The sequence below is a fragment of the Gadus chalcogrammus genome, chromosome 10 (genome assembly GCF_026213295.1).
Source record: "Gadus chalcogrammus isolate NIFS_2021 chromosome 10, NIFS_Gcha_1.0, whole genome shotgun sequence".
Taxonomy (NCBI): Eukaryota; Metazoa; Chordata; class Actinopteri; order Gadiformes; family Gadidae; genus Gadus; species Gadus chalcogrammus.
Genome location: NC_079421.1, coordinates 19,617,398 through 19,632,829, shown reverse-complemented (window position 1 = coordinate 19,632,829; position 15,432 = coordinate 19,617,398). Strand labels below are relative to the sequence as shown.

Genomic DNA, 15,432 nt, shown 5'->3' with positions numbered 1-15,432 from the left:
CTATAAACACCATCGCCGAGTCGGAGACAGGCGACCCATTTAGCCCGTGGCTGTGCTAAACCCTGGAGATAAAACAAATGATAATACTGTCTGTCTCCAGTGGCCCGTCTCCACAGGCATTACTGGCTTTAGTGCCAACACAGTGAAAGCAGACGTACGGCACTGTTGGAAATGGGTAATTACGCATTAAATAGTTTTTCAAATCCATGTGCTTGTTATTGCACCTGTGCGTCATTAATAACAACTAAACAAACAACTTAGACATAATAATAACCATAATCCAAATGTATTGGAATAATTTCAATAGGCCTAAAACCAAAGCGTCAGCCATGTGGGGAAAAAATAAGGATATTGAAAATGAAAAGTCGGAAAGTGTCGGGGCCTGCAGCGTGGGTGGGGAGGTGGGGGTTTGTTGTCATCTGTTATCACGTCCTGATAAGCCAGCCAGTGGCACCAGGATCTCTCGCAGGCAGACGGCCGACTGTGTTGCTCCTGGTTTCAGGTTCCGTGTTCAGAGACCAACCTGTTGTCTCCTTCTCGCGCTGATGCTCGTCTACCCCATTTCCCGCCCATCAAATATCGGAGGCCGCTTGACACCGACACAACACACACACACGCACACGCACACGCACACACACACACACACACACACACACACACACACACACACACGCTATTTCTCTTCTCACATGCACACACACATGCACACATTCTCTCACACACACACGCACGCACGCACGCACACGCGCGCACACACACACACACACACACACACACACACACACACACACACACACACACACACACACACACACACACACACACACACACACACACACACACACACACAGCAATTTAACAGTAACATTAACACTTTCTTATTGAAAATGTTAAAATGTAGAACTGTACGAAACATTTGCCGCAAGGCTGGGGATTGTGTGTGTAAGCGACACACATTAAATAGATAGAGTGGTAGGCCCATTCACGTTGGCTGAAGCAGCGTTCAACGTCACCAGACGTGCCTGCACCAGTGGCTCCAGGACGTCCCAACTGCCCCCCCCCCCCCCTCCTTCATCTCTTCTGCGTCACCGTGAAAAAGGGAGGCCCGGGAAAAAAAAGTTAGGAGACTAAGTTGACATTTGAAATGCACACTTCACTCGAGATCATCCCGCTATAAGAAACTAACACGTTTGTTTCAATAAATATTAGATTAATCCAGAGAGTTTACAGAAAGTCTTGGGTTGCCTCCATATGAGGTTAATAGGTGTCGGCAATGTTTTCTAACATCAGCACGTCCACCCCCTTCTCTGTGAAGGACATATTAAACTTGGAGCAGAGTCATGGGGACATGGCTTCCATGGACATCATATCGTCTCGGATGGATTGCGCCCTGCCGACCACGTCCTGCATGCTGTCCCGCTTCAAGCAGGAGTCCCTCCTGGAGGTTCCGTCCGGAGCCTCGGTGTTCGGAGAAGACCTCCAGGACCCCAAAGTCAGCCGAAGCAACGCACTGAATGTGGTTTCTTTTTATGGGAAATCGTTGAAAGAAATGGACAAAGATGGGAAATCGAACTATTTCAAGCAAAAGCACAGAGGTGAGTCAACCATTATAATCTATAAAGGAAAAGAGGCAATGAGACCACATATTTTCATTTTAATCCCGACGGTTGTCTTTGAGTAAAATACCATATTTATGCTATCTTTTCCATCAATTACTTAACGATCCGATACAAATACACAGGAAGAATTATCAATAGCATATTTTAATTAACCAAAAAAAACACGCTGATTATCGAGGTCCATCAACGACGAGCTGTCTAAAGAAGGCCACATCAAAGTAGGCCGCTGTAATTAATGCATAAAAATACCGGAATAAAACCATGTCTCCTGAGTTATTGCATAACAATGGTTTTGACGCGTGCATTTCGTTTATTTTTCTGTGCTCAAGACCTCACTTCTCTAGATGCCGCGGCGGACATACGAAAGACCCAAGAGGAGGCTGAGCACCCTAAGCTGAGGAAGCGGAGAAAGCCCAGGGTGCTCTTCTCCCAGGCGCAGGTCTACGAGCTGGAGCGGCGCTTCAAGCAACAGAAGTACCTGTCCGCCCCCGAGAGAGACCATCTGGCCGGGCTGCTCAAACTCACCCCAACGCAGGTCAAGATCTGGTTCCAGAACCGAAGGTACAAATGCAAGCGTCAGAGGCAGGACCAGAGTCTGGAGCTAGTGGGTCTGCCTCCGCCGAGGAGGATCTCGGTCCCAGTGTTGGTTCGGGACGGTAAATCGTGCCTGGCAGACACGGTCAACTACAACACCTCGTACAATATGGGCATGAATCATTTCAGTTACACCAACTATCCCACGTTCACGAATTACCCGAACCCGGGCTGCAACTCAAACTATGGGTACAGCCATCAAGCAGCCACAATGCAAACCATTCAGGGGTCCTCCGGTAACGGGGGTTACCTGAACTTTGGGGAGCTGAATAATGCTCAAAATACCTTTTCAACCAGTAACGGAGTGCCATCGTTACATGGCATTAGGACATGGTAAATATGAGCACAACATAATCAATTTCAATGATCCGATTCATTTGCCAAATGCATGTGATTTATATTTATGTCCTTCAGAACAGTGTTTGTTAGAACTTTAAAAGGTAGGCCTGATTGGTGTTTTTTCTCCAGTAAACCTGCAGATTTTAGATTTACGTACAATTGTGTTGAATGAATTGTGTTTGATGATGGAATTAACATTTATTTTTTTAAGAAAAGAGCCACATTAATTTCCCGACGCCATTTACACTTCGTTTTTAAGAAAAGGCCAGGAATGTATTAGGTCATGTCTAAGAAAATAATTCCACCATTCGACTTAAAAAAAAGTCTTAGAGCCTTTTTTTAATGTGTAGGCCTAAAAATGACTTTGTATTGTCTTCATATAGCCTACACACACCAAGGGTTATATAATAATTATCAATAAATAGGCCCATAACTAATTTAACTAACATAGGCACTATATACGTTTTGGGTAGGAGGCTATAGCGTATAATACCTTAAGGCCTAATTCAATTACATGCCGTAAAATCCCATATGGTTAGTCTCGGGTTAAAGCGTTGAAGTGGCTGTTACCCAACTTCCTTCAACTTGCTCAGATGGGGCTAAAAGGTTACTTAAGTTTACAAATATCTGGATCGTCGGCACGTATGCATTTGGGCCTCAATGCGGTACTAAATGTTTTCCTTCTAGAATTGACATTGGCGCATACGTTCAGTGTCCAGGTTTGTGTTGAAATGGATTTTGACCCGGAAAACTGTAATCCGTTTCCGGAGTGGTTTTAAAAGTTGTAATAAAGGTTAGAGGATATTTTTTCTATGCCAATATCTATTGTTTCAGTTTATATTATTATAGAATATAATAAGTGCAAGATTGACATCGACATGTAAAAGATTTGATCAATAAAAAATAACTTTCTTCATCCTATTAATAACTTGCATGTACTTTTTAAAACTTTTGCTGTCAGGCCCTATAACTATTGATGTATTACATTTTTTTGTGGGTTTAGGAATAAAAAAACCTTTTTATATTGTCCTTTGGTAAACATCAAACTCAAACAAAATGCTAAAGCTCAATAACTTAGCAGACGTTTTTATCCAAAGTGATATACAGAAGTACATTTCTCAGAAGGAAGATAAACAATATATTGCTGATGATACAATAAAGATATTAATAGAAACAAGTGCCCAGAACATCACAATTACTTCTCTTCTAATAAACTCCTACTAGTCAAACTTTTCTTCAAATTAAATCTCCAGAGCAAGAATATGGGCGTTTGATTGACGTGATCACTTTGCTACATGCCTGAATAGTCCAATTTGCTTTACATACAGACAAGAGTCTAGCAGAGTGTGTCTACTCTACATGAACAAGCCAATTGCCACCACTTTAAACAGACAAGAGCTGTTTAGCCATCCCCTAAGGCTTAGCCAATCCAGCCTAGGTATTGTCCCATTGGTAAACATGCAGGTATATCAACAACAGCATTGGGTTTCAGGTCCAAATACTGTAATTGTTCATTTAAAAAAAACAACCTCAACAATGGGTTACATCAATTACATCTGAAGGCTGTAAGGTCATTATAGACTTGCTCCTATTAGGTGTTGAAAAGGCAAAGACAGATAGCAGTCACACAAACCTAAAAATATCTCTCCCCACACACACACACAGACACACACACACATGATTAATCAGCTTTTCCTGGTGTTATCTGCAGAAGGACAGGGAGGCATGGTACTATTGCGACCATGCATAGGTTACTGCCACTGTGGTTCCTATAACCGTTTTCACTTTGCTGTATGGACATCGGCATTCAACAGCACACTACACGATGGAGTTGGTAGTACACTGGTATGGTTTATTGGTCCATGTAAGCCTTACAAATACTGCAGGTTATATAATAACAATTCAATTGCAAACAGGGGATATGATATATAAATAAACATTGGGATGATTATTAAATAATGTAAAGCTCCAATTCTCAAAAATAAGTAATTTCTTCAAATTGGTTAACTAAATGTAACGTCAAATAACAGGATAATTACAGTGCAAACAATCACTGTTGGGATTTTAAATAGTGAATACACCCAGAGATTTTCAATTAAAGACACTCAATATAAGTGTGTTAAAATAAAATAGTATTTATTTTCGGATTATTATAACGTTAGTAACTAGGGAGAGAAGGGATTGACAAAAAATGGAATAAAGAAATGATATGGTTAACCTTTAAGCTTTTCCTTATCCAGCTTTGGGCAATAGAAGGAAAAGAGGTGGAATATTAATAACAATATTAAAATAGATATATTTTAAAACCAGCTAACTCTACTGACATTCACGGCCCTCATTCACGGCAATGCACAGCACCACCAAAATAATAGAGAGAACTACAGCTCACTTCCTGCTACTGGGATATTTGCGGAGAACACTAAAACCTTAGTGAACCAGTGTGCAATCAGTGCTTGCTTTTTTGAGGCAATGGGTTACCGGAGTTTGATTGATCAATAGATATCCTACGGAGTACACCTAAACAGCACCACAGGCATACAGCAGAGCACAACATTCACAATGCCATGCACAGAGTCGGCTCGCTAGCAGCAGTATTCGAGTATTCGACTTCAGATGGGAGGAGATATTAAAGCGTTTGGAGTGTGTGTGTGTGTGGGGGGGGGGTGGGGGGGCTTTCCATGGTGGTCTCCTACAGGAAGGGGAAGAGTCTCTTCTTGACGATGTAGAGCACGGTGGAGAAGAAGAGGGCCAGGGCCAGGAAGATGAGCAGCTTGTCGGTGAGCTCCCGACGGTTGTACTTGGTGATAAGCTTCCTGCCCAGCTGGATGGTGCCTGTCATGGCCTTGAACTCCTCGTTGGTCTCCTGGACCGACTTGGAGGACGTGGCTGCGAGGGACACACACATCGTCTCTGCCGGTCAGCGTTTGGGTTTGGTTGCTCACGCTTTCTCGCATTCTCAAAGGACCGGAGGAGAATTGTAGTCGAATATGCTGGTATATATTTTCAATATTTCACCTGATTAAAATAAATGGCTTTTTCATTGTTATATGGCCATTAGTTATTATTACTTACTCATATTTTGTTTTATTGTGTTGCTGCTGTTACGCCCACATTATTTTTTTTACCTAAGTCAAATGTAATTCAGATTTGATAGAATCCTGTATTTTCTTATCTGATCATCCTTTAAAACAATGAAGCTCTGAATCTAGATGAAATAAATTGTGTCTGTTACCAAGCCTTTAGCAGAGACTTTTAGCCAAAGAGTGAATTTTAGATAATCATCTGTAGCTGGAATGGGGGATTCTCAAGGAGGCCTACTGGTAGACTGTTGGGGTACATCCCGTAGTCATAATCAAAGACACTATGCTATCCTTCCCCTTATAGTTTAAAGCCCTTCCCGAGATTGAGCCTTTGTCTGATGACGTCCTCTCCAAAATAAGCTCTTGTGGTACTTTGAAAAGCCCAGTTTCCCTCACGTATTGTATTGCAGCAGTTGTGAAGCACGGCGAGAAATACCCTTGATCATCCAGCGGATGACCTCAGCCAGCTGAACCAAACCCGTTTAACAGATGGGGACAGTACACAAAGCACACCTAACTTTGCTAGTCATAACTGTATTTGGCCCATAGGCGGCGCTGTTTGCGCTTTATCATTTTGAACTTTACACTTTAAGAACGTAACCTGATGTTGTTGTACCTCTGGCTCCTCCCAGATTTGTTGTATAATTAGGTTAGCAGAAACCAACTCACCCAGTGTTGTCATGGTGTCCTCACTCTGCTCCACCTGCTGTGCCATCATACGACTCATGCTCATCAGGCTCTCTGTGATGTCACTGGAGGTCTGAGTCAGGTCCCCCTTGGTCTTCTTCCTGGTAAGGAAAGGGAAGACGAACAAATCTATTCAATAACGTCATAGGGGTACCTGTATTTTTCCATTAAGTGAACACCTAAAGGAATACTGGTAAGTTACGTTTCATAATAGCGTTTAGTCATAACTAATTTATAAGCCATTAGTTAACGATGAACTAATCATTAAAAAAATACGAATACAGATTTGTAGATGTTTATGACAATCTTAAAGGGTTCATATTTGACCACAAGGTATGATGTTTATTAGGCATTACAAGCCAAGACTAAATCGACCCTCGAGGGACCTCAAATGAGTGTCCACCCAGATGTATGAACGTTTGATCAGCCTACCAGTTGGTATTAATGATTAGTTCATCAATAACTTAAGGCTCATAAATTACTTTTGCCTGAACGTTATTATATAGTGGACTGGATTACATTACTACCCGTAATACCTATAAAGGGCATTTTAATGAAGGAAAATATTGTCATTTACATCTCAACCCATCATTTAAACCTTTGTGCATTTAAATTTGCACAAAGGTTTAAATGTGGTTTTGATGTTTGGTTTTCATTTAATCAAATCTAATCGGGTCTTAAATGACTAAGTTGCTATGGCAACATTTTTGTATGATGTGACCTAGACCCCCGAAGTGGAAGCTCACCTTTTCCTCAAAGCATCGTCTCCATTAAGCAGAGCCTCCTTCTCCAGGGCATCGATTGACATTTTACTGGTCAGGTTTGCTTTTCTCCAAGCAATTTGGTTGCTACAAAAATCATAAAGCAGCGTATGGGTGACAAATACCTTCTGCATAAACGACTTAGGCCTAATCGACAAATAAATTGCTAAACCATATTATATTGATGAACTCAACCCTATACTAATCGAGAAACACTTTACCTGATCATCTGTTTTCGATGACCCTCTACCTGCTGCAGTAAAGCCTGCTTATCAGACTCCTTGTCCTGCTCCAATCCCATTTGCTCTAGATCCTGTGGCAAAACACCACCCAAGTTCAAGCGTCTGTGGTTGTGTACTTTCGCTTTAGATAGAATAAATATTCAGAATGTATGTTACCTGTATCCGCAGCCTGAGGTTCTGGAAACTCTCTATCACTTTTGAATTGAGTTCTGTCAGTGTGCTTTGAGGTCCCGTACACTCCCTTACATCCTAGTCGAATATTTAACAGACGGAATAACAGTCAACAGCTCCTCCAAAAACAAGTCATCACCTCAGCACAATCAAATGTGAACACAGCGGCGGAAATACTTGCTATTTTTGAACATGTCGCCTGTCCCCGGTTAACGAGCGGTACACAAATGACAAGTTAAACGGTCATTGCGTAGTATATGATGATACTTAGATAGCAATGACATAATGTTCTTACCTGGACGAGGGCCTTTATTTCCAAATCATATTTAAGTATTTCTTGTTCGCATATTCGGACGTGTACATCCAAGCACGCCATGTTGGCCGGTTGGTTGGTGGTGCCGCTGCGACTACGGCAAGCATGAAGCCCGCTGATCAGATTTGACTCATGAACTATAAATCTTTGATTCGCTTCCTAAACATTTTGCTTTAGTTCAACTCAAGACAAGATAACTTTACCCTTTAGCTTTTAGATTGTCTTAGCAACTTCTGACACAGAATCGCACTACATCTGATAATTTATTATTTAATTTTAAGCATATATACATCACTTACAAATACAACACAAACAGAGACAACTCTGAAGAAACATCAAAATGGACAACCCATTGTAAGGAAAAATACTCTTTTAAGTTATTGTAAATTGTCCACAATCCTTTTGGAATCTTTTTTCCAAGGCACCACTGCCACAAACAGTAAGGCACACATTTGAATGCAGATTAACAAGTAGCCCAATTGGTCAATGAGGAGTGAAAGGCATGTTCTCCATTGGTTTACAGCATCAACTTGGGTCCATCGTTGAGAAGTCTATAGTCTGCACACACAAAATATCGGTTACATAAATATCTAACATGCCAGAGCAGATAGTGTGTGCAATTCAAACTACAAAGTTAAATACTTTTTTGTGTTATCGATGTTCTAGTCCCAGTGGTAGCGGAGGTACCAGATGGTTTCATTGGATAGGGCTGGTCCGGCCAGTGGATTCAGCTGGGCCAGAATGGCTATCAACCAACTGGAGGGATCACAATTAATGCAAACCAATCAAGAGTATTCTGAAAGTCATCAACTTAAAATGAAAAAGAAATGCCTTTTTTAATTCTAGCAGCTTTTCGTGATCATTATAATTCTAATCTAATGTGTTGGCTTATAAAATGTGGTATTAGGTATTAACGGGTTATCACAGGATGGTAAATGAGAGCCACTCGGCGACATTACTTCTCGTCTCTACTGCCCTCTAGCGTCCTTTGAAATGTAACTTGACTCTGTCGTTAACTGAATCGTGTGAAATTGTAAACCATTAGGTAGAAATTTAGAAATGTGCCAAGAGGGATCAGCCACAAATTCTATTTATTTTTTATTCATCATATATAATCACTACAAAATCGATTCGATACACATAACAGCTTTAAGACGGTAAACTGTGAGCAAACATCGCTTTTCAAACGTAACAAGCTTTCGTAGACAGTCTGTCAAGTTTTCATCTGTTGTCGTTGGACCATTAACATTTTTTTTTGCAAATGTGTGTACATTTTACTTAAAAAAAAAAACATTTTCTAATCATCCATTGAAACCTCACTTCGAGTGAACAACATCACATGCTACAGGTTGGAAATACTTACAACAGGTAGCAACATACGGCTGTCATTACCAGCATGGTTACAATCACACTGCAATAAGAAACATATGGGAAAGGAATTGTCAACCTTCAGTGGCATAATTTCTCCCAGATCATATGATACAACCAAATGTGACACATGCAGAAAAGGGAAGTTATCCACAGTCGAAAATACTCCAAAGAAATCAAATTGTTAGCGTGCTCTAGTGTACGTTAGAGCGCATTACTAAGTACACGATCGTAAGGATTATACCGCATAAAGTAAATACAAGATGTTTTTAAAGAATAGCTTCACTCATGTCTATTTGAGCCTGCCTGACAGCACTTCTCCAAGTTATTAGCACTGAAGCGACAGTAACTGTAAAAAAAAAAAAATATGAAAGTGAACTGTAATTTAAAGTAGAGAATGGTCTACTCTTTAAAAGTATATTTAATATATCCAAATAGATGTAATTTACCAAGGTATACAACTCTTTCTCACCGGCTAGGTTTATTTAGCCGGTGAAGCTAACAAACTCACCCTTTGTTGGGTCCTTTAGGAATAAAGAATGGGATAACAATGCCAACAAGACCCCAGAAGGCCGTCATCACGATTATGGAGATCGTGAAAGATAGTTCGGCCATAGTTCCTTAAGTATAAACAAATAGACAAGGTAAAAACTTTGTAATTGAAGTGGGTGCAGAAGTTGACGGCAAGGAAATGAACGACCGCAAAACTCCACAGCACATCACATGACCAGAGTTGAGGAGGAGGAACACGAATTGGGAGTCACGCGTCTGGAGGCGGTCCTCATGAATGGTTCGAATAATATTAAGTCGGTGTAGTACTTGATACCAATCTGTTAAAGCATACAATTGTCTTTTAATGTTTAAAAGGGGAAAATATATGTGTAGTGTATATATTTTATCAAAACTCTGCAAACAGTTATACATTGTTGCGTTCACCTATCCAGTGGAGGTTGGCTATAGTCTACACCGGTGCCTGACGTCTCTTTGGATCAGACGCTGTCAAATAACTGGCGAAGGAGGCAGACCAAGGGAACTTCGTGCTTTGGCCCCGAGGAACAAGACGCGGGGAAAGCCTTGTTCATACGGCTGGAGGAAGGTGCTGTAATAGGGAGACGTTCATAGCGGTGCTCCATCACCTTGAGAAGTTTCGCGATTAAAGGAGAAACATTATTGGGCGGCCCCCGGCGGACGACCGACCGTCGAGCTGTGTCAGGCAGTAATCCCCAGGCCAACAGGTGGCCCACCTGTGCTCAAATCTATTTCGTGCACATATTGCATGATTTTAAGTGTTCTCCATTAAAGGGGGTTTCTATTTACCTTTAAAAAGGATGTTATCTGCTCATGAAAGTATATAAATTATTGAGGTTGCATCCGATAATAACCCCCCGGTCGTAGGCAAAACAGTAATCCTAGATTCCCTTCCTTTGTATGTTCAAAGTTTTAGACCAAGTCTTGACAGTCTGATATTTTAGTATTTGGAATCAAGCCATAAGCCATTAGTTATCCCTTAAGACATTTACAAGTGACTGCATTGAAGAAATGCATTAGTATCCTGTGTCAAGTTATTTCACAATTAAATGCAAGCTGTAAGCAGTGCTTGCATTATACCTAAATAAACAACGAGCCTAAAATGTTACGAAATGGCATTTAAAACAGTATTTAAAATCCTCAAACTGACTATAAAAACCTACAAACCATTATAAAGAAAGAAAATTGAGGCTGACAAACGTGAAGTCCATTTATACAACAGTTTATTTTGTAGGCAAAAGGTCTTGTTACTCCTGCATCTTCTCAATGGTCTCCTCCTTGTATTTGCCCTTCTCCTTCCCATCAGCGCGAGACTTGGCCTTGCGCTCCAGGATCTTCTTGCGGTCCTTGTCCAGCTTTAGCCTGGTGATCACAACCTGGTAAAGAGAGAAATTTAGTATTAATACCACATCCTGAGATTCAGTGTGCCTTCAATGGATATCCTCGTCCAGAGGATATTGCTTTGTGGAAGCAAATTCAAAACGTCTATGAGATAGTTGAATGGCAGTCAGCAGACAACTTCCAATACAGTTAAATGCTCTTAATAACTACGAGTATAATGGACATAGGCCAGCTGGACACAAGATTGGACTCGACTGTTTACACCACCCAACTTTACAAAAAAGCTTTAGGTAAACCTTGAGGAGAAATGGCAAAAGCTACAACCTGTCCAAGAGACAAGGGGAACAAGAAACCATGGTCGAAGAACAGTTTGTGCCAAACAAAACTGAATTGAATGTTAACAGAACGGCACCAACGTGCAAATCAGACTTCATCTTCCGTTTACATAAACAGCAACTGAACCAAAGGGAGCAGGGTGATGGAGAATAGTGAAAATGTGGCTTCAAAACAATTCTACTAACGGGAAAATCGCTGACAGGAGCTTCCCTGGCAACACTATCACTGAAAGGGTAACTTAAAACACTAGTTTATTCAACGAAAAAAAACAACCGGAATGCACTGATAAAGGTCCATCATTTCACTCAAAATCATCTAAGAAATGTCCAGTGACATAACGATTATATTAAATTTGCCAAGACTACTATGCTGTGTGGGACAGGTAGAATAGGTCAAACAGCTCAGACATTTGAAGGCTGGAAATACAACTTTTCACTTGCATTCATTGAAAAGAATCAACCTCAGTCAACCAGGAAAATGTTCTCTAAAGCGACTTTGTTGGAGGTATACCAGGATAGTGCCAAGTCACTACAAGAGACATTGGAAAACATCCTATGAAAAATGTAATGGGACAGAAAAATGTAAGCTCTGGTCAGTAAATAAAGGAATGTTTATATTCTAACTGAAAAGGGATAGGTTTAATGACTCCCAAGTTGCAGCATGATAGACAAGCACTTGAGGCAAGCTGGTTACACTGTAGGCATTGTCACAACATCAACCCGAGTGTACAACGCACTCCATGAAGACCTTACCTTGCTGGAGTGAATGCCGACATGGACTGTGGTTCCGTTAGCCTTTTCTCTCTGCACGCGTTCAATGTAGATGACGTACTTCTTCCTGTAGACCTGCACTACTTTGCCGATCTGCTGGCCTTTGTAGTGTCCACGGACAACCTGTTTGAAGAAACCATAATGTAAATACAACGGTCAGGAAGTCCGAGGAAAATTGAACACACACGTCCCCCAATTACCAACGTAGGAGCACATACCTGGACTTCGTCATCTTTGCGGATGGGCATGGACCTCACGTTGTATTTCTGACGGAGCTCCTTGGAGAGGGGGGAGGACATGATCTTCCTCCTGATGTGGGAGGGGGCATTGAAGTGCCTCTTGCGGTTCTTGCGCCGAGAAGATGTCAAAAATGGATTCAACTTCATGATGCTGTAAATAAATAGAAAAAGTTGTTGAATAAAAATAACTTCAAATGCTTTCACATGCATCCCTTATAGAAGCTGCCCTATCCAGCATGCAGGCAGATGGAGCCAGCAGGCAAAACCTTCACGTCAAGACCTCCATTCCCAGAAAACCGTTCAGCTTAAACACAATCCGTGATTACGTATCACAAGAACCCCAGACATTTCAATGAGACCATTTTCCGCTTTATACAAGATGCATTATTGACAACGAATGCGAAGGTATTACATTGGACTACTAGCAAGCGTTAGCTAGCAGGCTAAGGATAGCATAGAGGCATAACAATCTCCGATGGTAGACAGTTTGTTGTGAATTGCACAGGTTCCGATCCATTTACAACTACCAACCATATCAGAATCATACGACAGTTTACCGCTAGTTTAACCTTCTGTAGCGTTTAATTTTTTCTCTATCAACGTGCGCCTGTGCATACATGGTAGGTGTATTCAGATAATCGGGGGTATTATACCAATACATTGTACATTTTTCACAATATAGGTCATTTTAAGACGATGGTAGTACAAAGATTGTGTTTACGAGGTGAGGGGGGAACACTTTTAGGCAAAGTAAAGGATGGATGGTGATAACTTCGTTAAGATTGTCAGCCAGGAATCCTTACCCTGGCGTTCACTCCTCAATGGCCGGCGGAAAAGAGAATTCGAAAGTACTTCCGCTTGCATTAGTTCACACACAACTCTCGCGAGAAGCATAAAATAACGAGAAGACAAATGTTGCCAATACACAATATTCATTTCTGAAAACAAAAATGAGTATCATATTTTAGTAAAAATTGGAAATCATTTGAAATAATTAGAAGGGTTACACATGACTAACTGTTAACATGGATGTGTCGATGTATTTCACCATGTTATTGCACTTAGATAGTAGGTCAATGATCAATAATGTCTGTTAAAATATGCATTGGATATTAAATGTTCTTCTCTTATAACTTAATATCTCTTTATAAAGGTTTGTGTGGATGCGTTTATCCAAACTATTGGTGAAATATCCTCTTCATCGTTTTAAAACAAGTCACTAGATGGCGCCATAAAGCAGGTAAAATCCATAACCTGGTAAAGTTTTATATTTTTCATGACTAGTCTTATTCTATCAGACTAGGCATAGTTGAAGCAGCTATATTCCTAAATGTTGTAAGCCTTTTGAGGCCAGTAGGTGTGTGTAAGCCAAATATTTTTAAGGACAAATATCTGTGTTGTTCAGCAGAAGAACACCTATCATAGGCTATTTTCATTCATGCTGAGGTGGTTAGACCCTTGTTGCACTATTTGCTCCTATCCAAGCGACCACCAAGCGGTGAGAGGATTTTTCACACGGTGCGCTGTTTCCTCCCCGGCGCGCAGTTGACGGAGCCTGCTGCTGCCTGCACTGTCTGGCTGGCTGAAAGTGATGTTGTCATACCCCCCTGCACTGAGCTCGGGGAGCCTTTCCTCCCTCACCCCCGGTCTTATCTAGCTGTCGCGGCAGTGCGGATGTGGAGCCATCAACACAACGATTCGTCCAGCGGAAAGAGCCTGAGAAGAAGATGAAATGTTTTTCCCGATATCTGCCGTACCTCTTTCGTCCCCCAAGCACCATCCTGTCTTCCACTTGCCACACCGAAGGTAGGGTGGGACACAGAGGTGCTGTCAAGGGGCTGCCTGTTTGTGTGTGTGTGTGTGTGTGTGTGTGTGTGTGTGTGTGTGTGTGTGTGTGTGTGTGTGTGTGTGTGTGTATGTGTGTGTGTGTGTGTGTGTGTGTGTGTGTGTGTGTGTGTGTGTGTGTGTGTGTGTGTGTGTGTGTGTGTGTTTGTGTGTCTGTGTGTCCGTTTGTGTGTCTGTTTTTATCATCGGGGAAGACAGAGGCATGCGGACGGTGTTAAGATGCTTACGAATAACAACATCTATGAAAGATGACAGTCCAAGACATTTAAATGTGGATCTAAGTTATAATATTCTGTTGTCTGCCTCATGTGTCCCACTGTATATTCTCCATATATTATAAAGTTATGGGCGGAATTCTTACTTGGATGTCTAACAGGCCAGAAGGTGATAGGAAACACCTGACTTATCCAAAGCATGTGACGCGCACTGTACAGTATGTGTTTTTAGGCTTGGTTGCGCAGGCAATCTGTGAGGGAATCCTTGAAATGCCGGACTTCTGCCATACGTATTCAATGAGCGTTGCAAACAAGTACTTTCAAGCTTTAAAGGAGTGTTACCATTAGTAAGATAACCCAAACCTATATTCCAATTTATTGCCATCTATTCTATTGTAATATAGTTTCTCCTCCATAAATGTAGCTATTACTATTTTAGTAGTATAACTATTTTCTACTTGCCATTGCTATGCATTTATAGTACATTATACATAGGTCATCTTTTCAAGATGTTTGAGCTAAATTAAACTTCTGCATGATTTAATTCAAAACGTGGCGTTTCCTTAAGAGCAAGGGAAGCTTCGGCTTGTACCAAATTAGTCATATTCATTCAAGCATAGGGATGTTTCCGGTTTTAAAGTAATAGTTTTAATACAAAGTTCCACAATGTCATGGAGTTACGAGGGTAGTTTACTCCAGACAGAGCTGTGATCAGGGCATTTGAACAACCAGTGTTTTTTCTAGAGAGTCTGAGCTTCTGCATTATTTAGCCCTCCATGGATGCCCCTCTTCCTGCTCGTGCTGTGGCCATGGCTCAAAGGGCCTCTGGCACTCGGAGGGATAGCTGTGTATCTACGGGTGGTGATGGGGGGGGGGGGGGGGGGGGGGGGGGTAAAGGCCCTTCACAGCTCATGGACATGACCTATATAGAGATGGTAAGAGAAGAGCCCCCTCAGTGTCTATGCATGTCGGAAATTTCATTCA

The 15,432-nt window shown here is 41.4% G+C and overlaps 4 protein-coding genes across 4 annotated transcripts; 1 reads left to right on the top strand and 3 right to left on the bottom strand.

Moving 5' to 3' along the window:
• The first annotated feature begins 1,116 nt into the window (after nucleotides 1-1,116).
• Nucleotides 1,117-5,203, top strand: nkx2.5 (NK2 homeobox 5). Its single transcript, XM_056600362.1, has 2 exons — nucleotides 1,117-1,595; nucleotides 1,949-5,203. The coding sequence occupies exons 1-2, from the start codon at nucleotides 1,274-1,276 to the stop codon at nucleotides 2,548-2,550; spliced, it is 924 nt and encodes a 307-aa protein (XP_056456337.1). The 5' UTR covers nucleotides 1,117-1,273; the 3' UTR covers nucleotides 2,551-5,203.
• LOC130390415 (vesicle transport protein SEC20-like) lies at nucleotides 3,595-7,911 on the bottom strand. Its single transcript, XM_056600363.1, has 6 exons — nucleotides 7,789-7,911; nucleotides 7,479-7,571; nucleotides 7,302-7,393; nucleotides 7,066-7,167; nucleotides 6,302-6,420; nucleotides 3,595-5,438 (listed from the first exon to the last, which is right to left on the bottom strand). The coding sequence occupies exons 1-6, from the start codon at nucleotides 7,867-7,869 to the stop codon at nucleotides 5,242-5,244; spliced, it is 684 nt and encodes a 227-aa protein (XP_056456338.1). The 5' UTR covers nucleotides 7,870-7,911; the 3' UTR covers nucleotides 3,595-5,241.
• Nucleotides 7,912-8,055: 144 nt separating this feature from the next.
• atp6v0e1 (ATPase H+ transporting V0 subunit e1) lies at nucleotides 8,056-9,918 on the bottom strand. The gene is made up of 4 exons (XM_056600365.1): nucleotides 9,686-9,918; nucleotides 9,170-9,217; nucleotides 8,449-8,562; nucleotides 8,056-8,364 (listed from the first exon to the last, which is right to left on the bottom strand). The coding sequence occupies exons 1-3, from the start codon at nucleotides 9,787-9,789 to the stop codon at nucleotides 8,469-8,471; spliced, it is 246 nt and encodes an 81-aa protein (XP_056456340.1). The 5' UTR covers nucleotides 9,790-9,918; the 3' UTR covers nucleotides 8,056-8,364; nucleotides 8,449-8,468.
• A 990-nt stretch (nucleotides 9,919-10,908) lies between these two features.
• On the bottom strand, nucleotides 10,909-13,291 carry rpl26 (ribosomal protein L26). The gene is made up of 4 exons (XM_056600364.1): nucleotides 13,192-13,291; nucleotides 12,368-12,539; nucleotides 12,132-12,272; nucleotides 10,909-11,078 (listed from the first exon to the last, which is right to left on the bottom strand). The coding sequence occupies exons 2-4, from the start codon at nucleotides 12,533-12,535 to the stop codon at nucleotides 10,950-10,952; spliced, it is 438 nt and encodes a 145-aa protein (XP_056456339.1). The 5' UTR covers nucleotides 12,536-12,539; nucleotides 13,192-13,291; the 3' UTR covers nucleotides 10,909-10,949.
• Between the last annotated feature and the right edge of the window lie 2,141 nt (nucleotides 13,292-15,432).